At 35.2% G+C, this 25,719-nt stretch overlaps 3 protein-coding genes and 1 non-coding gene across 5 annotated transcripts; 1 reads left to right on the top strand and 3 right to left on the bottom strand.

Annotated features, from left to right (window-relative positions):
• Positions 1–3,684, top strand: LOC110805763 (secoisolariciresinol dehydrogenase). The gene is made up of 4 exons (XM_022011385.2): positions 1–156; positions 510–581; positions 2,343–2,599; positions 2,786–3,684. Exons 1-4 carry the CDS (start codon positions 137–139, stop codon positions 3,325–3,327), a joined length of 891 nt encoding a protein of 296 aa, XP_021867077.1. The 5' UTR covers positions 1–136; the 3' UTR covers positions 3,328–3,684.
• On the bottom strand, positions 3,404–3,475 carry TRNAP-UGG (transfer RNA proline (anticodon UGG)). The gene has a single exon. It is a non-coding gene; the product is annotated as a tRNA-Pro (tRNA).
• A 7,367-nt stretch (positions 3,685–11,051) lies between the features above and the next one.
• Positions 11,052–13,785, bottom strand: LOC110805768 (uncharacterized). Its single transcript, XM_022011389.2, has 2 exons — positions 13,397–13,785; positions 11,052–11,499 (listed from the first exon to the last, which is right to left on the bottom strand). Exons 1-2 carry the CDS (start codon positions 13,649–13,651, stop codon positions 11,239–11,241), a joined length of 516 nt encoding a protein of 171 aa, XP_021867081.1. The 5' UTR covers positions 13,652–13,785; the 3' UTR covers positions 11,052–11,238.
• Positions 13,786–14,796: 1,011 nt separating this feature from the next.
• On the bottom strand, positions 14,797–25,719 carry LOC110805762 (protein ACCELERATED CELL DEATH 6). 2 transcript variants are annotated; one of them, XR_008923119.1, is made up of 10 exons: positions 25,187–25,719; positions 23,095–23,230; positions 22,153–22,274; positions 21,310–21,379; positions 21,059–21,208; positions 20,632–20,767; positions 20,416–20,512; positions 19,893–19,976; positions 19,546–19,744; positions 18,891–19,432 (listed from the first exon to the last, which is right to left on the bottom strand). XR_008923119.1 is itself a non-coding variant. In XM_056831151.1 (4 exons), exons 2-4 carry the CDS (start codon positions 18,538–18,540, stop codon positions 14,895–14,897), a joined length of 2,208 nt encoding a protein of 735 aa, XP_056687129.1. In that variant the 5' UTR covers positions 18,541–19,432; positions 19,546–19,744; the 3' UTR covers positions 14,797–14,894. The 2 variants fall into 2 exon arrangements, 1 of the variants encoding a protein (XP_056687129.1); XM_056831151.1 differs by lacking the exons at positions 19,893–19,976; positions 20,416–20,512; positions 20,632–20,767; ... (3 more) ...; positions 23,095–23,230; positions 25,187–25,719 and adding exons at positions 14,797–15,545; positions 16,683–17,209 and having other exon boundaries at positions 17,511–19,432.

Here is a 25,719-nt window from a genome sequence, read left to right on the forward strand (position 1 = left end):
TCACCTATGCTCCTACTATATAAGTATACCAAGTAAACACCAAACCAATTACGCATTATTAGCAACTCTTTAATTTCCTCCTCCTCTGCATTTCGTGCTCTTTTCTTTTCTTTCAGAAAAGACAAAGAAAATAGTTATGTTCTTGCTCAAGTTAAGGTTAGTGTTCTCATCTATTTTTAATCCTTTAAAATGTCCAATATTGATGAGGGGGATTGGACGAACAATCATGTGGGACATTGTTAGATTCGAGTTCTTGAAGTATATGCTTAGTTTTTGGGGTGTATAGGAAGCTATAGAGTTAGGTTATGTAGATGGGAATTGATCTAAGTTGTAGGGTATTACAAAGTAAGCTAGTTGACATCTCTACTTTCGAATGGAGTATATTCTCTATGGATATGACTATATGAGGGTACTCTTACAAATTACAGTATAAGTAGCTGGGTAGTTGGTCCTTTGAATAAGTCAACTTACAGTCTCTAATGGAGTTTTGATCAATGTATTGCTAACAGAAAAATGGGTTTGATCTCAAGAGCTCTAGCTTCAGCAAGCTTCACCAGGGGATTCTCTAATCATGGTGGAAGGTAAGAAAGAGATAAAACTTGCTTTGTTTATTTTAGTGCTATTTTGCTAATTTTCATATACTTCTTCCGTTCCGTATTAACTGCAAAGTTTGCAACAGTAGAGTTTCACTCTACCATATTTTCAGTTAATTATGAGTAAAGTTTATAAAAAGGTGGATGTCTTAAAAGTATATATCCAGACAAATCTAACAATTGTCCCACATGATTGGCATAAATCATAATACTTGTTCAAAGGGGAAAATCAAGTTCGTTTCGGAATAAATGCTTTACTTGGACTTTTACACTATTCATATGTTAATTTGACTTGATTCTATGTTGTTGGATTAGTCACAAACTCACAATGTATATTATTTATAACTTTAAATAATAGACAATATATTAAAGATATTAGTGGTCAAAGTTGTGTATTGATAAGTGTGTCAGTCAAACTGATGCATTTATTCAAAAACGAATGGAGTAATAAAGAAAGAAGGAAGTACTGTGAAAGTCAATATATGATGCACGAAAACTCTTGTCATGTTTTCTCTTTAAGGGGAAACCTTTTCCTTGTATGGGTGGGTCAAAGTGGAAGGTATTTTAGAAGCTTGTTATGCCTTTGTGCTATCAAACATGTTACATGACCCTTTTTCATAGTTTATGTACTAGTTAATGCGTTATGCCTTTGTGCTGTATCACCCTGCAATAAGAATTAGGCTTTCAAGTAAAAACCATCCACATTTTGAAGTAAAGCATTGCAAGAATAACAATGAGTAGAGAAAATCTAATTGCTGTACAAGTACAAATGCATAAACATGTACTTCAATTATTAAAATTATTAAAACAAATACAAATGCATAAAACCATTTAATATCAAGCAATTTTCTACCAATCTGTCGGCCAAATGCACGGCATTGTTGGCTCAGAAGTCGCCACGCTACTGATGAGTTTTAATAGAATTTCTCAGCTAGATTGCGTCAAGAAAGATCTTTGAACTTTGCCCACTTTTCTTAGTCCTCCCTTGTTTACTTTACACCAACAAAACTTTGAATATTAGGCGTTGTGGAATGTGCTTATTTGAGACTTTGGTTTCGAGATTTTAGATTATTGTTGTTACTTGAAAAGTTGATAACTTTGTTACTTAATTCTACAAGCATAAACATAGCAATCTGGTTGATCAGATTTTGGATTAGGAAACTAATTAAAGATTTGATTTAAAAACTGACTGGATCTTACAGGGATACACGTTAGCCTTTGTGTTAACACTCCACAGAAAAAACTTATGCATCCTGTTAAGTTGTATGTTGGAAATAATAAATTAGGATGACTCGACTTCTGATATCCAATAACTAAGTTCTGCGTTCTTGAGTAAAGTTAAGAGCCTTGATTTGGCTACTTTTTCTTAATAATGTATTAGCAAGTTGAAATAATCTTTTTCTACTGTTGTGATCTACTTATCTAACTCAATGGAAACATATAATTTATGTTATGTAAAGAGGTGGCATTTCAGCGCCTTTTTGCTTATTTTTCAAATAAAAATTATTCCGTCCAATGAATTTACTTCCAACATAGCCTGTTTTCCACGTTTCCACAAATTCGATCTGCAAAAGATTTTCCTGCTTGTACTTGTATTTCAGAATCAGGTTCCCTACGCATTAGAAGAAAGAACGTTTATATTTTCACTTTCCTAGATGTGTTGCTTTGGATATGTTCTTGATGTTATAGTTTATACTCCGTATTTAATATTCTCCTACTGCCTTCTTGTAATAACAAAAAAAAAACTAGGTTGGAAGGAAAAGTGGCGCTGATTACTGGAGCAGCTAGTGGGATAGGCAAGGCAACAGCAATAAAATTTGTTGAAAATGGGGCCAAGGTTGTGATTGCTGATATTCAACACGAACTTGGCCAAAACCTGGCAAAGGAACTTGGTTCAAGTGCTTCCTTTGTAGCTTGTGATGTTACTAAAGAAGCCGATATCTCCAGTGCTATTGATTTCTCTGTTTCCAGATATGGTCAACTTGATATCATGTATAATAATGCAGGTGGGTTTTAATTGATTTTTAGACTGACATAACTCATCATATATATCTGCTTGAGTTCAGCAAACAAAATTCTTCCTTTATATATGCTTCAGTTAGGTAAATACCGACAGTTGATAATAGAAAAATGATTATGTAACTCTGCATCTAAAAGTGATTTAGCTATATCTTGCTGTCAAAAAAATGCAGGGATTGCCTGCAGAACACCGCCATCCATTACAGATCTAGACCTCGATGCATTTGATCGTGTCATGTCAATCAATGTCAGAGGTGTAGTAGCAGGAATAAAGCATGCATCACGAGTGATGATTCCACGTAAAAAGGGTTGCATTTTGTGCACTGCAAGTGTTACAGGAATAATGGGTGGGATGGCTCAACCAACCTATTCTATTTCGAAATCAGCAGTGGTGGGAGTTGTCAAGTCCGTGTCAGCAGAACTGAGCAAGCATGGGATTCGGATTAACTGCATATCGCCCTTCGCAATTCCTACTCCTTTTGTTATAGAAGAGTTGAGAGAACGGCATCCTGGGATCAAAGACGAAATGATAGTGAAGATGGTACATTATGCTGGTGAGCTACAGGGGGCGAATTGCGAAGAAATTGATGTTGCAAATGCTGCTTTGTATTTGGCATCAGATGAGGCTAAGTATGTAAATGCTCATAACTTGGTTGTTGATGGAGGTTGTACTTCTATTAAAAACTTGCGTATTCCTCCTCCGGATCAAGTGTAAAACATTTAATAACAGAAAATAAGGGCCTTTTCCCCCCTATATTTCTCTAAAAAATTAAAACATGTTACAAAAAAAAGGGGCATTCCGAGAATCGAACTCGGGACCTCTCGCACCCAAAGCGAGAATCATACCACTAGACCAAATGCCCGCTTTTGTTATTATCTACTACTCCGTATAAAGTTAATTAGTATAAATTTGTATAGTTTGGAAGAAATTCAAACATGATTAATTTGTTTTGTTTTTATTTTTATATTGAAGTATATTTTTTTCCTTTTTGTATTCATATGAGGAACATTTGTCAAATACTATATTTTTAATTGTTTTTTTTTGTTAAATTGATTGCTATTAATTATGCCACTTTTAACAATTTAACTAGTGTGTATTCCGGGTGTTGTCTCGGATTTTGACTTTTATTCGGATTTATTTGTTGTAAATATTTTTCCATATAGATGGTGTCGTCATAGAATTACGGGGTTGACACAAGATTATTGGTCGATTATTAACCTTCTCAAGCTGAAACCCCACATCCGAAAAACAAAACAAAGTGGGATCATTTTCTTCATCATTAGTTGATCAGTTACTCTAAAAAATTTAGAGCACCGTGCACACAAGGGTATTTTTATACTCATTGGTAGTCTCTATCATATTTTCTCTTCACAGGTAAGGAGAAAATGTGAGAGGATGCACGATTCACCCGGGTGTATGTAATATTGTTCCATAATTACTCAACCACCGTCAATGTTTCCCTAGCTCCTTACTCATTATTACCTTCTATTACCCCGAGCTTTTTGTGTTTTTTTTTGTTTTTGAGGCTTAATCTAGAAAAATAACTATTGTACATTTATAAATGAAGTAAACATTCCCCTTTTTTTTTTTGCATTCACTTTTATTCACTTTGTTATTTATGAAGTAAACTTTTATTTATAAATGGAGTATATGTTTATATAGAAAATTTATAATATAAGTTGTAGTTGGTTAAGATGGTAGGAAGTGTAACATTTTAACAAAGAGGTTTGGTGTTCGATATTTGCCTCTTTAATTAATATAAAGCACATCTACGGAGAAGCCAATAGAGCAACAAATTTGATAGCAAATGTGGCCCATTTAGTTTCAGATTGTATGTATATTCAACATAATACGTAGTAGTAGTCCAGGATGCTTACTTAGGAGTTACCCTCGAGTGGAGGGTTTCCTAAGGTCTATTTTTCTTACCTTCAATTTTTTTTTTTTTAAAGGTTGCATAAGCTACGTACTTTTATACTTTAATAGTGGAGTACTCCGTAATTCTGAAAGAATAGTTTTATTAAAGCGAAATTTTTTATCACTAAGAAACAGAAAACTTTAACATTATACCAATGTAACTTTTATACATTTTGACTTCACTTTACTCCAATGTACAATATTATTGAACATCGTACCTTTAAATATGAAGTACTAAGTATTTTGTGCACGCGAGAAAGTTGTTTTTTCGTTTTTTTGCTTCAGATTCTGTTGCAACTCTCCAGTTTGATCATTCTCAGGCTCCCTTTATTTAAAAAAAAAACACTTTTCGGAAAATAAATTTTCCATTTTCCTTTGTTTTTTGATTTTTTTCCCTTTTTTCTCAAAGGGTGGAAAACTTAAACCGCTTTCATAAAGGTACGTGGAAAACTTAAACCGCTTTCATTAGATTAGCATGTTATCATATCATACACGATACACTACATATAAAAGAGAATAGGTGGTTTGGAGGTTGTTTTTTCGGATATCAGATATGTGTGGCAACACACATATCAGCTAAAAGACAAATAGTTAAAAGACAAAAAAGGAAGTACCATTTATGTTTAAAAAGTACCATTCTGTAAAAAAAAGTACCATTCAGTTAAAAAAAGTACCATTTTTGTTTAAAAAAGTACCATTTAATTTCTTTTTTATCATTTTTCTTATTTTGTCTTTTACTATGATATGCATTTGCCCACACATATCTGATATCCGAAAATACTTCCTCGGTGGTTTGAGTGTAAAGGTTATTTGCACAGTGCTCTCTTTTGCCATAATTCCCTCTGTATCCCTCCACTAGTAAGTACCCCACGGTCCCACCCCATTCATATCACATTTCTGTTCATCCTTTTCATTAACTCCAGTCACGTGTCGGATAATTTGTCATCTTTGATTCTTTGGTCTTTGGCCTTCAAATTTAGTCGCCAAAATTCAACCTTAATCACCTGATTGCTTATCTTTATATTTACTTTGTATTAGGCTAAACTCCCAATTTGTTATGGGTTGACTCATTCTTGGTCGCAGACTTGAGAGTTGAGACTGTATAGTATACTCCTTCTTCTACGTTTATTTAACTTTTTACGGAGATGTCGCAATGATTACATGGACCCGACATATTTACATGTCCTATTTTAATTGAAAAGTAAGACATTTAACTGAAAATTTTAATATCCTAATTTACAAATTGAATAATATAATTTACCACAAATAGTTATATATAGTATCACAATATGTACTAATCGTTTTATTTTCTCCGGATCCACTTCAATACCAATAAAACCTTGAACTTTGGCTTCTATAATACAATACGTAGTCTATCGTAAATCAGCCTCCGTCATTGATGGATCGAGTGAAAACTCAATTGGTTTTGTCCGATATTCACGAAATCATGAAGGAGTAGAAATAATGTTACGGTATTACTATGTATGATTTAATGGAACTAACTAATTCATTGTTAGAGATTTGTGATTGTACGGAGTATCAGAGAAGTAGTATACTTCGTATTATACCTAATTAATTTATCTCAATTTAGTATTGGTAAAGGTGATGGTTTTTTTTCTTCTTCCAGATTATGCTTCGTAATATATTATGGGTATTGTAGTACTCCCTCCGTCCCGGAATACTTAACCTGTTTTTCTTATCGGGTCGTCCCTTAATACTTGACCTGTTTCTAAAAATGGAAATATTCTAACAATATTATATTATTTCTCACTCCACCCCTATTAACCCACCTACCCCCTACTCCATACAAAAAATAATTAAAAATTCAACCCCTACTCTCCTCCAACCCCACCTTAACATATTTCCCACTAACTACATTAAAATAATACTCCCTCCGTCCCGGAATACTTGACCTGTTTTCCTTATCGGGCCGTCCCTTAATACTTGACCTGTTTCTAAAAATGGAAATATTCTAACAATATTATATTATTTCTCACTCCACCCCTATTAACCCACCTACCCCCTACTCCATACAAAAAATAATTAAAAATTCAACCCCTACTCTCCCCAACCCCACCTCTTAACACATTCCCCACTAACTACATTAAAATAATACCCCACTATCAACTACTACCTATTAAATTAAATAAGTCAATTCAAGTACCTTAAACTCTGTGCCGGTCAAACCGGGTCGAGTATTCCGGGACGGAGGGAGTACCCCACTATCAACTTCTACCTATTAAATTAAATAAGTCAATTCAACTCCCTTAAACTCTGTGCCGGTCAAATCGGGTCGAGTATTCCAGAAGGGAGAGAGTAATCAATTTAAATGGTGATGGGATGGATTTTATGCTGGTGGTTGATCTCACTTTTTGCCATATTGAACCTGATGCTTTTACCTGTATTTTATTCCATATTTTTTGTTAAACAATATGGAGTACTCCGTACACGATAATTCGATTATCAGAAAAAATATCCGTTCAAGCCAATAGTTGTACGAGAAAAAAAACTATAGATAAAAGATAATCACATATTGATTTATTTAATTTTTTTTTTTTGACATGGGCTTAATATTGCAGAAAATAAAATGTCAGTACAAGATTACATACCACAAGCTAAAACAACACTAAGACCTTTATAGACCATTACACAAACTAAATTAATAAAACCCACAAGATTACATAACGAAAGGGCAGAGTGCTCCTCTTGTTTTGGTCCGTGATTGTTGGACATGCCTTCTGAACAACACCAGGGCAATTTGTGGTTGAGTTTCCTTTATAGAAGATGACACTGACGTTAAGCAAATGATCACTAGGAGTCTCCTTGAAGTACCTGTAGAACTTGAGAAACACGAAAATGAGCGGAAGAGAAACAATGGTACGGGGTAGGTTAATAGACATTGTGTATGGCACACAAGCGTCTAAACCAAACTTGTTTGGCATGCTATGAACCCCATAAATGAGGAGCAACGTTCAGATAACGGTTTTTGAAAGCGTTAAGAACACCTCTTAACGCTAACCTAAAGCGAGGGATAACAAAAGTCACCCTCCATGACCAGCGGACTACCCAAACCCAGGACACCGAAACTTCCCATTAACCATCACAAATTTTGAGAGAGAAGAGGAAACGAAAAGAAGTTATTTACTCGTTCGGTATCACTGTCAGTTTTCAGTTTTTGTTTTTATGGTTTTGAAAGTTATATGATTTAGATTGAATCATGAACTAAAAAACAGTCCACACTTATATTAATAATGGTGATTTTGAAAATTTACAAAAAAAAAAAAAAAAACTACCATTTGTGATTTTTAGATTTAGATTTTTAGTTTGTAAAAACAAAAACCTGAAAACAAAAAATCATACCGAACAGAGCCAATTTTTTTCAACTTTTTTGGCTACAATGATAGACATCATATGAGAATCAAACATATGCGGTTGTACTGGTATATTTTTTGTTTTCTTATATTTAAAGTAATCGATTATTTGATATTACTAATTTCTTCAATTAAAATACATTATTAGATTACAAATTAATGTATTTTTTAATTACAAAAAAATATTATTAAATTATAATTTTGATTTTTATTATTAGTCCTTTTCTGTATCGACTACTTTATATAATTACATATTTTCATGATAAAAAATTAACATTGATAGTAAAAGTAGTTTGATGACTCATCACCTACGTGACGTCCATGTGTTACCACTAAGAAATTAAGAATACGCCACGTTGCAACAATTAAAACTTGTCGCAAGTTGTGACCTTTATCATCATTCCTTCTAGATTAGGCAAAGTATTATCATTTGCACATAACTATTAAATCCAACAATTACTTCCAGAATTCTCATATGATTTTACATTTTTCTAACACGTACACATTCTATTTTTTAAAAGCCACATACAAAAAACACCGACGACAGTATACACGTCATGCGGAAAACTCATGGTACAAAAAATGAAGCACATTGCACCATAATAAGATAACTATTACAGTCATACGTTACTTTCAGAGTTATCAAATAATATTTACATGTCACCATATGATATCATTAATGAAAACACTTATTCTACTGTTTAACACGTGTAAGAAAAAAGTATTAAGGCCATTATGAATCTTACGCATTCTATTTATTCATACTAATCGTTACTACATCTCTTACACTACGCCTATAAATAAAAAGATCGAAAACATAACGCTACCACCCACATACTATCAAAAGCACAAAATCACAACAACATTAAATCATTACAACCTTTCTTCATATAGTCTTTATGTCACAACTAATGGCAGACCACGCCGAGTACTAGAGGTAAATATCAAACTAACACTGCATGATGTTTTGATGAAACTAGGATTGCCTCGAGTAGAATTTGAAATTCATGCAATCACCGATGACGAGATAAAGACATATACGGATCTATACAGAATTCCAAATATCATTTCACCAGTACGGTTTGTAGGAACATCTGTAACACGACTTGGTCCTTCACAACAAAATGCTACTAGACAAGCTATTAGGTTTCTTCAACAAACATATAACATAGACGTTGGAAATTATAACTACTACACGCTGAAATTAGAAGAACATAACCATCAACAACTATTACAATAAATGTCAAACAATTTTACAAAACTTAACCTCTAGAACATCTTTTATATATTTGTATTATTTTTTTAAACACAATATGTAAATGTTTGTACTTAAAATAAAACAACCACAATGTTATACATATATTATGTATCTACTTCTAACAAAATAATGTTATTTATCAATACATATTAGTCTAACTTAGTAATTTATCTATTATAAAAAAAAATAGTTTATCTTAGGGTGAGTTTATCCCCAGACTCACTTTCAATCTTCAGACTCTGCCACATCAGCTTTCCACTAACTTTTTCATTATCCAGACTCACACAAAACTCACCTTATTTTTACACATTATCCCCAGACTCACCTCAGACTCAGCTCACCTAACTCTTAAACTAATATTTTATGTATATATCTTATTTTTCGGTACATTTTCTAAATAATATTGAAACTGTGTTTTCTTATATACAAACAAAGTAAACCTGATCAACATGTTGGCCGGGGCGGGCCGGGTCGGGTCGAGGGCATAAAATCTGACCATTATGTAGGTCGGGCCGGGCCGGGCCAAATTTGTATGCCCAAAACCCGTTATTTCGGGCCAAAAAAGCGGGCTTTTCGGACCAATTTCTCGCCAGACCAAAGTTATAACTAAAATTGTTGTTTTGCGTTGTCCAATGCTCGCAGTTTTTAAAAAAAAATCGGGTCAGAATCTTCTGCCCAAAACCCGGTAATTTTCGGACCTTGGTCGGGCCGGGCCCATGTTGATCAGCTCTAAAACAAAGTAATTTATAATTCGAGAAAAAAAAAACGAAAAAAAAGCAGAAAATGTTAATTTAGAAATTGACATATATTCTGTACAAATTAGAAACAATAATACAACATATTAAATTCAAAAGATCTACTCCCTCCGTCCCGGAATACTTGACTTGTTTTCCTTATCGGGCCGTCCCTTAATACTTGACCTGTTTCAAAAAATGGAAATATTCTAACAATATTATACTTCCTCCGTCTTTTAATACTCGCAACGTTTGTTAGTTTCACGCATGCCGATGCACAACTTTGATCATTTATATCTTAAATTCTCTTTATGCAAAAATTATAAAAAGTTGATATTTTGAAAATACACATTGAGACGAATCTAACAAGATCCCACATGACTATGTTTTATCTTATATAAAAAACAATACGAATAGTCAAAGTAGATTATATGAATAGTGGCAAAAGTCCAAACGTTGCGAGTATTAAAAGACGGAGGAAGTATTATTTCTCACTCCACCCATATTAACCCACCTACCCCCTACTCCATACAAAAAATAATTAAAAATTCAACCCCTACTCTCCACCAACCCCACCTCTTAACCCACCTCCCACTAACTAAATTAAAATAATACCCCACTATCAACTACTATCTATTAAATTAAATAAGTCAATTTAAGTCCCTTAAACTCTGTGCCGGTCAAACCGGGTCGAGTATTCCGGGACGGAGGGAGTAGAACATAAATTTAAAGGCAAATGAAACAAAATTATACATAAACCATCAATAATTTAGTTGGGTGAAATAAGATAAATTAAGTTTGATGATTTGGCATGATTTGATTGGAGGAAGAAAAAAAGTGGAGTCTTAAGTGAGTCTTGGATTTTCAAACTCATTTCAAGACTTGGTGTAGTCTTTTACCACATTATCCCAAGATTTAGGCTTGAGACTCACCTCAAGACTCCCTTCAAGACTAGGGATAAACTCACCCTTAGTAGCAGGTAAATAAATTCACAACAATTGATAATTTATCTATACTAACGATAGTTTGACTATAGACATCATTAATTTGTGAGTAAAAAACATTTATTATTATTATTTTTCATGAGATTAAATGACGATTAAAGGACAATTTTATCAGAAACATCTTGATAGATGTTTTAACTAAAGTCAACTTCAACCATTGATTAACCAAGTTGGCTTACGCACGCGAAGGCCCAACTAGTATATATAAACATGTATTGTACAAATGATGAGCATAAGAATGACTAATGCTTGTTTTAAAAGAACCAAGGTAAATCACAATGACTTGTAGTTCACATTCCCTTTAAGTTCCACTCGAGGTAGAAATAAAGAAGAACGACGGAAAGCTAATCGTTCTCTATTCTCTCAGCAATTAGATTGACAGCAGCATTGGCTGAAGAGAATGCTCCATGAAAGCTTTCCTGGTAAGAAATAGATTCTAGTTCTCTGACCATTTTCAACAAAATGTCACCCACATCAGAAGTCTTCTGTAACAATGACTGATGATAAGAATTAGCAGCAACTCTACTGATGTCAACATTAGTTGGTTCAGGACAATACTCATCATCTAACCATTTATGGAGTGTCACTCTTAGCCACTCTGATTCCTGACAGAAAAATGTAAGCAACAACGAAGGTGAACATGACAAAAGGGGAGTACAACACCAGTACAGGAAGCAATAAATTCATAATCAAAACGTTGAAGCTACAATATAAGATAGAGATATATTGCTATAATAGTTCCAATGGTCAGCTACAATACAGTGTACGTAGCCAAATGGCCCAAACTAGAACAGACAAATAGAAATTAGGAAAAGAACTACAAACATGTGCAAACAACAATCAATTAACATTTGCCTCTTACAGCTGAAGATTTTTTGCAATCTAACCCAAGTATACACACAGGACTGCTGGAATTTTTTCTTGGAACGAACTTTGGAGTCTGGATGCAGATTATAGTGGCAATGTAAATTAGTTTCTGTGTAATGTTGTATGGAATTTCCATGTGGATCTGCATTATAACGCATTTGCACTCCAAGACATGTGTATGCCACTTCAGTTTTCATTATCACTCATTACCACTTCTGGGAAATCTATTTTTATTCAGAGGTACTATCAAGTATCAACCTTGTTACCAATACCTCCATATAAAACCTTGTGCCAAGCCGTTAGAACTGAATGGAAACTAGAAAGACCAACATCCCATGCATCCAGTATCCGTAGAAATTTAAATGAGCTTCATACACCTTCTTTCTTCTACACCTTTCCTCCAGATACTAATTGAGGAATTGGGTTCAAAACGATCTTGTCCTACCTCGTCTTTACATAATCCCCCTTTCCCCCATCCAGCCGTAACAGAGAAGACAGAGGTGTTTCTAGACTCCTTTATACAACCCCTTCTCCACATCTAATGGAACGTAGTATAGACTTCTACATAAACAAAAACCCTTCCACCTTTTAACACAACAGATCCTTATGAAAACCCAATCACTTCTAACAGGGATAAGAAAGCCTCACATCTTACACTAACAAACTTGGGAAAGTAGTGAGTACTCATACAGTCATACTGAAACTAATGAAGAGTTGATCACGAACCCAGCTACTAAGACCGGTCTGAAATACCATGCTATCATATCTTTAAAGAAATGCCTAAACTACAAGACTCCTTCTAACATAAGATAATACACTTTGTCACTTTGACACCAGATATTAAATCTGGTTCCACAGTCCCATTCACTGTCATGTCATACACCATCTCTTCTTACCTTGGACAAAACCAGTTAGAATGAATACTTTCTAGTCAATAAATGTATATGTTGGTGCATGGTATAGTGAATTTGTGACCCCTTTACATTTTTTAGTTCATACCTTGAAACATAATCACTTCAAAATTTAAAAGGTTCATAGGATTTATGTAGAAAAATGAAAAAATTAGAGCAGACAAGGGAGACACCAAATGCATCAGAGGATTTCTACCGCCAAAGGTTAGATGTGAACACAAATAGACAACACCGTGTCTTTGCAATTTACAAAAATCCAAGTTAATTCGTGATTTGCAAAAAATAGATATCCCTCTTTGCCATTAGCTCGAACCAAATGAGTCTCACTTGGTTTATCTTCATGCCAATCATGACTAATTAAATTGCCAAAACTAAAAACCACTCGATTACGAATGTTCATCATAAAATAAAACCCCACTCAAGTAAAGTAAGTCGAATGACTCAAATTGATTCAAGTTACCAATAAGAATCAAAATGCACATTACATGAACTCTTTACAAGTTCATCCTCCAAGCGTACTCATTTTGCATCTTACAGTAACAAACTCAACAAACAATTTCAGAATTCAAAGTTTTGCTTGACATAATTTCTATCTATAATTCAAATGGGTCAACCTTAATTTTCAATCATTTTTAGTTTACCATCAATCAAACAAAAAGCAATCAAATTTAAAAACAGAACACAAATTAAATTAAATCTGGAATAAGAGGTGGAGAAGAGTTGCCTGAAGTGCTCTGGAAGGTTCCAACCAATGATCAGGAACCCTAAGAACTTCAACTGAGTCAAGTGGGTCCGCTTCATTGGAATAAGAAATTCGAGAAATTCGAGATTTAATCACCACGAACCCTAATTGAATTTGGAGTTTTGAAGGGTGAATTGATGAACAATTGAGCAGGAAATTTGGGGAATTTGAGAGGGGATTGGAGGGTAAATGATTAAGGGTTGGGAATCGGATGATAGAGAGGGGAATTGTAGTCATTGAGCTGGAAATTGAAATATAGTTCTGGCAATGGCGGGAATCAGAGGTTGGAAATGACGGTAGCTACTAGCTACTGACTTTCTATGGTATGTATCTTTTACAAAAAAAATATTTCCCGGAAATTAGCAAATTAGATCATGGACACGTGAACTGTACAAAATTGTCCAATTTATACGCCCAAAATTGTAGGAAAATATATCATTAAAAAATCATCCATATCATCTAAAACAATAATTAATCCTTCATAACAAATAAACCTGCAAAAGATTTTGCATGCCCTCAGTTTCTAATTTTCTATGACAATCAGTTTCTGAGAGTATCGATCCATTTGCTAACTTTTTATCCTTTTATGTGTGTACAGAGAGCTACAAAGACAATGATGTAGACGAGATTGGATCACAATATTTCATGTCTTAGATGTTCCTCTAACCCTTTAAAGTTTAAACAACCAATTGAATCAACATTCATGCAATACCCAAGCGCGATAACTAGTTGATTAAAACTATTTTAGATATTAATGTAAATTTAACTTGTTCCTTTGTGAGTTTTTATAAAGAAAAACCTTAACTAATATTTTCTAACATCTTGTACATAACTTAAAAATCTAGCATAAGCTTATGTGTGCACTCGTTTACTACCAACAATAGCACCAGTATGAGATCTCCACCAAAGTATTGAGGTGTAAGAATATCGAACCATATGCCAGTTTTTTTTTCCTTTCGCTTTTGTGTGTGCAAAGATAGCCACAAAGACAATGATGTAGACGAGATTCGATCTCATGTCTTGAATTTCACCCCAAACACTTAATCAATCAAGTTAGTTGAAATCCATGCAATATCCACGTGGACGATGGACCATGTGCTATAACTTGTTGGTTTAAAATATTTTAGACAATAACATAATTTAACTTGTTCTTGTGAGTTTTTAAAAAGAAAAACCTTAACTAACATTTTCTAACAACTTGTGTATAACCTAAAAAGGTGGTTAATAAGGAGTGAAGTGATTTAAAGGAATGGAGGGAGTATCCCTTATGTAGTTATGTTAACCACTAATAGTATGCATTTGTGTTTGGATATCAGCAAGTATATTACGGCTTAATCATTGGTCAACCAAGGTAAAGTCAAGCCTGTAATTAAGAATTTAAGAGTGCTATATGAGTTATAATTAATCAAATTGAGTACTTGAATTCCTTGAAGATCACTTCAAATATATGACATTGCTCAAAAAGCTTTACAAAAATATCTTAGGCATACTCATTACTGCTGTTTTCACACACCAGGAGCAACAACAGGAAGGTACCCGAAAAGAAAAAACGAACAACAGAATTCCTAATATAAGACGGATTATAAAGTGGGATGAAGAACACAAGCACAACTAGCAAAAACACAGATCCCATCCCTAAAACCACATACGAAAGCCAAGTTACCGTCTTTAACACAACAAATATACCCATCATGAAAGCCAACGACATCATAGCGAGTGCAAATCCTAGCAAGGGAAGTGCAAACCTGAGGGAAACCAAGACTAACTTAAGATCACCCATGTGTGCCCAAATAAGAGTCACAACACTTAAGATAGAGCTGTATAATGCTGCTGTGTTGCATATTACAAACACCTTGAATGCCCATCTATGTGCCAAGACTGCCATGCCTATGTCTGGATCAGACTGGTTGTACCCTCCTGGGAGGGTAAACCCGGCTGCAAAGGTTACAGTAGCTACTAGTGTTGCTACTAGTAAGTGAGTGTCGACTCTGTCCTTGTAGCTTTCTAGCTCATTCTTGTCATTTGCTCTCTGATTTTGCTTTCTGGTTATGTCCTTTTGCACAAATCTCTTCCTTGTTGACTGTGAGCTTCGAGGTGCATCGACATATCTCAAGGCCATCCATGTCAACCGCTTCAAAAATAGAGAAGGAAACACGTTAAAATTAGAGCTGCCAATGGGTTGGATTGGGTCGGAATTAGGTTGACTCATTTATAAACGGATTGAGATTTTCCTAATCCAACCCGACCTATTTACTTAAACGGCTTGAGATTCTCAACCCAACCCGACCTGACTATAAACGGGTTCACCTGAATTTTATCCGTTTAAGTGTAAATTGACTTGTATTTATAACTAAGGGGAACATTTTTTTGAGGCAAATTTCATAGGAAAAAAATAATAACACTCCAACATGTATTGAGAAAAATAAGTTATGGCGGTTGCTAGACGTTTGTTTTAAGTTTTTCACTTATAATTTGTAAAAAGCTAAAAAGACCCAAATAAAATCTTTTATGCGGGTTGATCTGACCCAATTAGTTATTGTTTAGGCGGGTTGCTTGGGTTGAAATTTTCAACATGATCCAACCCTTTACTTAAATAGGTAGGGTTGAGTTGACCATTTAATTAAACGGATTGAAAATTTTGACCCAACCCTTTATTTTTGGGTTGGGTTCGGGCATGGTGTAAAAACTCGTCCGAGTTAACTCGTATCGCCCGAGTTAACAAGGTTTTGGAGGCTGGCGATACGAGATATCCCGAGTTGTAAAGGTGTTTTTAAAAACAGTGAGATCACGGCCGGTTCAACCGATCCGAACGAATTTTGTCCGCATTAAGCGTTATAAACCTCACATCTACTCGGTTTTCAGCCGAATTCCCCATGTTTTCGACAAAAAGAAAGGGGAAAAGGAAAGAAATGGAGAAACTCCATTGAAATAGAGTAGAGAACTCCATTTTCAAATCTTAAACAAGGGAGGAGAGAGAAGGTAGACAAAGGAACTCATTTTAATTATGCCACGTGTATGGTTTAGGGGAGGGGGACTAGGGTAGGTAGTGAATGGGGCTGACATGGGCTTATTTTTCAAATTTCAAATTCCTACGTGACAACCGCGACACGGTCCGCGACTAACGCATCATTTCCGTTACCGAGACTCCACGACCGTGACCGATACCGCATTTTTTATCTATGGGTTCGGGTTGGGTCAGCTTTAGTTAAAATAGATATTTTTCCATGAAATAATTGAATGAAGCAAGTCAAATTTAATAACCACATACCGCTTCAAAAGTGGGGAATGAGCCAGAATGGATCTCAGCCAAATCAAGAGCTGTCAAACCATCCTTGTTCTGCAGTTCACACTTGCATCTATTTTCTCGAGTCAAAATATACACCACCCTCGGATGAAACCCTTTTGTAGCCAAATGCAAAGGAGTATTTCCATCTTCATCTTTTAGATTAATAAGACCTTCCAACTCCTGCAATTTCAATAGATAAGATACTAGTTTGGATTTTCCACTTGCAGCTGCAATATGAAGAATGTTTTGCTCTTTCCTGTTCAGTAATCTCTTTGTATTATGCAGCTCTTTGATTACTTTTATGTTACCACCACTTGCTGCCTTATGAATAGGGAAGGAGCCTTCTTCGTCCTTATCACGTTTGAATGCACAGTCTGGGAATTCCTTAAGCAAGTATTGAACTCCTACAATGTAACCTTTGTATGCTGCATAGGATAATGGTGTACGACCTTCATCATCCATTGATACAATCAGGTGTCTATGATGGTTTAGTATCTCCTTCAGGATTTCTGTACACCATTCCAAAGAATTGGTATCAGTTTTCTGACATATTCCAACAAAAGAACTGTTTCTAGTTTTTACTACAGGAAAAGTTTTGTTACTAAAATAGGAAATATTCAACTTTCATCAGTTTTGCATTTATATTTTATACTACTGTAACTTCTTAAAATAAACATGAGTGTTGCACAAAATACAAACAGAATATATCTATCTATTACATTACATTATACTAAAACAAACATCAGGAATGGTGCAAAATAAGAAAGCAACAGAAGAAAGAAATATAATAAATATATCAGGCTTAGTTACCTAAATTCTTGGCCTCAATAGCAGCATGAACAATAGATTTTCCTCGAAGAAGAGCATCCTCTGAAGCCGCCTTCTGCTGCATTGTGCATGAGATCATGTGCTTCACAAGCATCCAGTAACCCGACTTGATAGCTAAATACAATGGAGAAATCATCTGCTTATTCAACTGATAACAAGCTTGATTAAACTCACCCACCAAAACCCGAGCCATATCTTGCTGGTTATTTTCCAAAGCAATATGCAGCGCGGTATTCCCTTCATTATTTTCCCACCCCAACATCTCCCTGCTAATTCCCTCCTTTACAATCCAATCAATCAGAGCTTTGAGTGCATTAAACTGTGCTGCTTTCGCAGCAGAATGAAATGCAAGATCACCTTTGCTGTTCTTCCACTCGATCATACCTTTACACTTAGGAAGAATATCAGTAATAAGCTCAGCTTGCCCTGCACTAGCTGCAATGTGAAGGACAGAGTTTTTATCCTCCTTAGTCTTTAACTCCTCAAGATTAACTCCAAAAGATAAAATCTCATCTTTTTTCCCATTGGTTAACAATCTGTACAGATGCTCTTCAATTGAAACAGAATGTTCATCGTCTGCAACTGATGCTGCGGTTCCACGACTCGAGTGGCTGTCACTGGTTGCCAGAGAAAATCTGTTGCTGTGAATTGGGTCCATGTTTTGACTTTCCAGTACTCTTAGGATGTCTTCAATGTTGCTCAGTTCTTCTGGGGTGACGTTATCTTCGGGTTGCGGGGATAATGGGGTGGTTTCCATGGAGGATAAAGCTTCTTGATCATTCAGGAGATTGCTCTCTGCAGTAGGAGAAGTAGAGTTGGGAGGAGTCATTTTTTTCTGAGAAAGTAGTAAAGTCGTTGAAGTCAATATATGCTGGTTTCTTGATTTCAATGTAAGTTTTGCTACGAAGTTTCCTTTTTTTGTGTCAAATAGACAGTTGAAGGTAGGCAAGTTGAGGCTTTTTGGAGTTGCTATGCTAGTACGTTGACTTGGCTCCCCACTTCGCAAGCACATTCATTTTTTTGTGAATTTAATTTAAGTTTCGATAATAATTCTATTTTTAAAAACTCATTCCGAAACGTTACCTTAATCATCAAGTTACATTAAAAAAATGCTTACCTCGAACAGTCGAACACAAGTAACTTCTACCCGTAATTATGCGCCAATAATACGACTCAAACAAGGATAGTCCAACTCCAAAATGGATGGATATAATCATATAATCATGAAATTTCAATCACAAAAGCGTTATGGAATATAAAATGTTTGCCAAAGGAGTAAACAAAATTTGAAATTTTACAGATTATGGCTAGTCAAAACTCAAAAGTAGAGAAAAATGACCAAAAAAAGGGTAAAATGTAAGATTGGAGCAAAAGGTAAATTATTTATATGTGGCTCAAATGAATGTGTTAGCCGCTCCAGTTACAACTTACAATTGTAATTAAACTGGGCACATAAATAATGTACTTCCTATATATAAGGGGAGGAGACCCAGAATAATAATCGCCTGTACAAACTCCTATCATTCTACTTATAAAACCTAATTTTAATTAGCACAAAAAATTGATGTGGAGGTCCTAGATGACCTAGAACACCTATTAAATTTCCGGCATAAGCGGAAAAAAAATTCGGGGAAATAATACCAAATTTTTGGTAAGAGAACAAAGATGGGAAGCTTTGAAGAGGAACAAAAACTTTGATTTTAGCCATATCCGTCAGTAGTATCACCTTCAAATGACAAGAGCCAATCATACCCGTAAAGAGGAACTTGACCACGCTTTTGAAGGAGGGCATGCATGACAACTGCCGGCCATGCTAAGAACAAGAGACCAAGAGTACCACGACAGATTTTATTCAGGCCGTACTGAAGTAAGGGCTGAAGGATGCCATGGCTTCAACTAGGATTCTGATTGTTCAAGCAGATAAGGAATGCAAAAGAAACTGTAATTAGTAACTCCATCAAAAGCAAACAACAAACAAGTGTTGTTTGAAAGGCTGAACAACAGATTCATTTGATACCGTTGTGGAATTAAGCAGGAAGTCTTGGAAGCACTATCAGATGCAAACATAGAATCCTTGAAAGAACCACAACATTCTGTACAAAGCTCCTTTGAAGAAACGAAGAGGAGATGTAACTGATAAATCCGAAATCAACCAAATGGAGCGCCTACCAACAGAATCTCTAGTCAACTTCTTCAGGGTTTTCTTAATTTATGTCCTACATAGGCACATAGAAAATAGAGAGATCAACTCATGTAAGTAATGCTCAATTGCTCACTGCCAGACAACATTAGCTCATGTCCACAACACACAATTATCCATTCTTCTAATACAAATCTAACAATAGAAATGAAAAGTTAGAATACCTTTATATTAACAGCTACGCAGCCAGTTTTCCAAACAGGATACCGCAAAAGATGAGAGCACCGAACCATTTATTTGAAACGAACCTTGCAATTCAGGAGGAGTAAGTAAATTTCAATAGGAGCACAGCTAAACAAGTTTGTAATGGCGTCAACTAAGAAATAAAAATGAGCCTTTGACAGTTTTACTAAACTAACATATATCACATCGTTTGAAGACAACTTCAAATTTGCATGAAATTTCAAAGAAAGTAAATAAAATTTGATAGGGTCCTTGAAAGCACACAATTACACCCTCCCCCCCCCCCCCCCCCCCCTCCAAAAAAAAAAAAAAAAGGAAGACCCATTGCATATTGCTGAGATCTCAACAAAACTGAGACAAGACCCATAATTCTTTGCAAGTTATGACAGCGTTTAAATTTTGCTGTTTGAAACGCTACACAAGGACATCAAAACTGATTCACCTACAAGCAATTGAGCATGAAATAGTAAAAACAGCAATTATATATATGGGAGAAGAACGCACTTTCTATTGCAATCAGCACGATTTGACAAGTCAGCTGCATAAATCTGCCATGCCATCTGCCCAGATGCAGCAGTCAGGCATGCATAATATGGCCATCCTGTTCCAACAGAAAAGAATAAAAGCAGGTGGGTTAAAATCATCAAATCCCATTAACTAGAACTCCAGGAAAAAGTGACAAATAAGAAAAATATAATCAGCAAAATACGACGTGCATACCCAAATGTGCGTTGTATCCGCTGAGAGCAAGACCACTGATGCTTACAAATCCAAACCCAGTAAGCCATTCCTTCGTTAAGTCCCCAAACCTCAAGGCTGTAGATTTCACACCCACTTTCAGATCATCTTCTTTATCCTGCAGCGAATTATAGTTTCACTGATCATATCCTGATCATAGATAATATTGGAAACTAATGATGGGTTACTTGGTTCTTAAGAAATAAAGGGAAGTTCTTATCATTTCCATTCCACAAGGCAACACAAATAAACAACCATGACTTGACACAGATCAACAACCTACACCTTGACAGGGAACAAGTCACATATATATATGCTTTTCTGTTTTTTAGGTAGGGGGATATCCTGTTATATCGGTCATTGATTATAGAAGATAGATGTTTATAAATTTATGAGAAGAAGATAGTACCTGGTGTGCATAAATAGTATCATAGACCAAAGTCCAACATACACCAGACACGTACAATGGGACGACTATATAAGGGTCTAAACTTCCTCTGACAGCAGACCATCCCAAAAGCGCTCCCCAGTTAAAGGTCAACCCAAGGTATGCTTGGGGCTGCAAAACCATATTCCAGACACATAAGCTGGGAATAACACTGATGTATACAAGCAAGGGCAAAGGAAAAGCATAATAGAATTCTTCACAAATATCATTACCCAAAATGTCAGCCTCTTCATGAGGGGATATGAGAAGACCAGAAGCAAGGATGAAGCTCCCAAAATGCGGCTGTTGATAAATGAATGTCAACACACTGATAGTCAAACAAAACATGGAGTAAATAAGAGTAAAGATACAATAGAAATTGAGTTCAAAAGATTCTCTCAAATTCACCATCAAGTTTTGTTTTGTATTATAATTACAATGTAGTTCGAGAGCAAATAAATAGTTCATTCTTCTGAATTTAGCAAGAATATTTTACCCTACATCGGAGGAGCTGCATGACGTAACCACAAATTAAGCACCAAACATGTTGAAATACTATTCGCCTCATTTTTTTATGTTAATTTACGTTTGAGGAGTCTCTGTAGCCGAACTCCATTGATTGACTAGGGTTAAAGCTATACCCGAACAGGCCTTTACTGTAATATTCATGAAATTTTATGGTAAAACTATGTAACATCAGCAACTGCTTTGCTTAGCAGGTAGTTTTGATCATTTAATCAAATTTAGGAGTCATGTATTTACTAGGGACACACAGCCACAGACATTTAGGCCACGTCCCCATGGATTACATTGTCCATTCCCCAAATGTGTGTGAGCTACACTTATAAGTTTGGTTGGACCTCAAAAGCTCAAATAGACAATAAAAACAGCTGCTTCACTTTGTTGGTGATAACCCATTTTGGCTTAAGTTGCAACAAAAACCCTCTGGAATAAGGATTACACGGTGTTGGGCTCATGGTATGGAGGCAAGAAGGGCAATGAAGAGTTGAAAAGTGGCAGATATCATCACTGAAGGAGTAGCTTGTCCATCTTAGTTACGCAGATGTAGAACTTACCTGTAATCATTCAGCTGAAGGAGAATTCCAAGACCCAATAGAAGCTGTACACCTAGAAATGAAATCCCTTGAAATGGAGTCAAAAGACCACTAGCAATTGGTCGTAGCTTAGTACGTTCCACCTGAAAAAAAATAACTTCATCATTGCTGAGAATTGTAAATCGGTTGAAGAAAACTCGCGGACAGCAACTACAAAAGGGAGATATTCTGACATTGATCGGCTATTCGGCTGGACGATATGTCTAATAAAATACTAAACAATGAGCAAAAACAAATACAAAGACTATAATATTGAGCCCACTCTGCTCCACACAAAATTCTAGTTCCGAATTCTTAATCCTTAATTCCTGATCCTAGTTATGACTTATGGCCGGTATTGTTCACAGTAAAAACTAACAATTCAAAAATCAATTCTCCTCCATGTAAAAACTAACAACACCTGAGTTTGAACTCAAGAAAGAACAATGGCTCCAATCTAAACAATTCATTACAAAAGACCCCTGTATACAGAACTACTGCAACTCCCTACAAGTTTTGATAAAAAAAATTATCGCTCACATCACATGATTATTTCGAACAAACGAGCAGGCTAAAGTTTTCTTTCCAATAAATTGAAAGGCATCTAAGCATGGGAAAATGAAGCTTTTATATTGCATCTTCATCAAACTAATAAACCCAAAAGGATGCCTAATAAAAACCTATAGAAAATTGATACAAGTTCAGAAAATAAATATTCTATAGCTGTCTATAGAAAACATAACCTGGATAAGTTAGAGCTAAAACCAAACCATAGCTAAGTGTTGGAGGGATAAAGAAAGTCAAGAAAATCATATGCAGGTACAAGTATTTAACAGCCAAGAAGTTCAGTTAAGCATTAACTCTGTTTACAGTATAACATGTGAGAGAGAGGCAAGCCATAAATAGAAAAAGTAAAGAAATTACCTTCACGTCAATATCCTGATCAAGGAGATCATTTACAGTACAACCAGCTCCCCGTAGAAGAAAAGCTCCACAACCAAATAGAGCCAGCATCTTAAAATCTGGAAGGTTTCCTGGCTCTGCTGCCAAGGTAATGGACCTAAGGACCAAAGAAGAGAAAAAAGAAGCCAAGTTGATTTTTCATTAATCAAGGACGACGTTTTTGACAATTTATGGGTGTAAGTGCGTGTAACTAATAGACATTCTTCAATATAGATAAAGAAAGAAAACTCGAGACTCATGACAACCAGTAAAATGAAGAAAGAGCAAGTATATAGCTATAGATTCAACCTTGTTTTTAACAATTCATTTAACAAGGTTTAATAAATCTATGTAAACAGAGAGGGAGGCCTTCGACTTATTTTAACTTATTTCAGATAAGATAAAATAATTCAGATAAGTTCAAATCAATTTAGTCCAAATAAGTAATTTTAAGATAGCAAATAAGTTTTTCTCGGACAATTTCACATACAAATAAATTTATTTCAGACAAAAATAAGTTTTTACCATAAGATAACTTCGGATAAAATATGTTAATATAAGTTCATATTAAAGTTCAGACAAAATAAGACGAATAGAACAAACCCGGACTAAAATCTCAGGTATTCATTAATACTCTCCAATTAAATAAAAAACTAAAACCTCTCCATGATAATAAACTACATGCACAAACTAATGAATGCAACTATTATGCCATCACGGGTAGTAGCAGGAACATTGCAAGAGCAACAGTAGCAGGAAACTATCTAAGGTAGCAGCATGAGACTAAATGTCAAATTTTGCAATGCATGAGATAGTATCATTGTATTACGGAAAAAAAAACATTGGCCCTGTTTGGTTAGAAGCTGTTATCTGTTAGCTGATAGCTGGTTTGACTAGCTGTTAGCTGTTTGCATTAGCTGATTTGACTAGCTGGTTGCATTAGCTGTTTGTGTAAAAGTGTTTGGTAAATTAGCTGATAGTTGTTAGCTGTTTAATATGTAAAATGACCATTAAGGACATTGACATACTATGTTTCTTATTAATATTAGACAAATATTTTTATTTTGTTACTTTTTTCTCTTTATATTTTTCTAATAAACATTGACTAAATAAAATAATTTTTTTAAAAAAATTATTCTTTATTTAATTTTTTAATAATATATATTTTTCAAATAGATAAATATTACTAATAAAATTTTAAGCATGATTGCAATATACTTCAATTGCTTCAAAGTACTAATATAAAATTTATTACAACAAAAAACGAATTTAGTAAATATGGTGAAATGAAAAAAAGTGTGAGTAATGTTTTTAAGAGAAAAATATATAGGGTACCAAGGTTGATAGTGGTTGTAATAATAGGCAATAGTAGGATAAAATAGTCATTTTCATCCACTTTCTCAAACCTCTAATTGCAAAAAGCTCCTATATTGAGCTTTTTCAAATTTAGCTTTTTCACCCAAAACTCTCTTCCAATCCTCTTCTAACCAAACACTCCCAATTAGCTTTTCTAAAGGTCAAACCTCTAATACACACCAAAAAGCTCTTTTTCCCTCAAACCTCCCCTAACCAAATACACAGCTGCTCAAACAACTACGAATGAGAACCTGTACTCCATAATTAACTACCAGGTCTACCACTATAGCCTCCCTAATCCCTCCATAGGTGGCAAACAGATCAAATTGTACATTGCTGAATCTACGACTTTACGAATTTGAGGTGCTAAGATACACAAGCACCATAAAGTAATAGCCTTTCTAACTAACTAAGACACGTTTAAGGTGCTTAGCGCGCACACCTGAACAGCTAAGAAGACATTCTTCTCTAAAATCCATGATCAGCAATTTCTACAGTGATGTTGCACTGCAATTCTCTCTTTATGAATTGCCAGATTATAAATAGTGATCAGTTACAAAGTAAGTACAGTCCGGGACAGCGACATAGAAAACCGCCTAATTAGTTGACACCGGTAGTGATGCCAGTATTGAATCATAAACAAAGTCGAGTACAATGAATATAATGAAAATCAAACTAAAAAGGGAAAACATGAGAAAACCCAAATTAAACCTCTTACCACATACATGGCCAAGCAAGCAACCAAGTACCAATGGGTTTATCCAACCGAGCAAGCTTAGCATAGGGACGGGCACTACGCGGCAAATACAAGTCAACCCACGAAGCCTCTCCCCGTTGCTTCGACTTCAACTGCTCGTCGTCATCGTCTTCTTTGCCAGAATTTGCAAGTTTTGAGCCTTGAGGCACAGTTGAATAGGCAGAGAAGAACGTTTTCTGGCATAATGTGAAATGGTCCCAAAAATTTGATATGAAATTGAAATTTGGTGTTGTGTAATGATTAGGAGATCGGGTGTGGAAGTAATTAGGGTTAGAATTGGGATGAGTAGATGATGGGGAGAGATGAGGAGAATGGTAGGAGAGAGAAAATGGGAGGAATTTACGGGTAGAGCGGGAGAGACGACACAAGGCCGCCATTGATGGAGTTATTGTAAAGCTTTGATCGGAATCTGGGGGATTTGCAGTTTTCCGCTGTGGATTTATTTATTTCAATTCTCAATCTTTTTCAATTTAACCAACGTTGGAGAAAGATTT

This window comes from Spinacia oleracea, chromosome 6, assembly GCF_020520425.1.
Source record: "Spinacia oleracea cultivar Varoflay chromosome 6, BTI_SOV_V1, whole genome shotgun sequence".
In the NCBI taxonomy this organism is placed as follows: domain Eukaryota; kingdom Viridiplantae; phylum Streptophyta; class Magnoliopsida; order Caryophyllales; family Amaranthaceae; genus Spinacia; species Spinacia oleracea.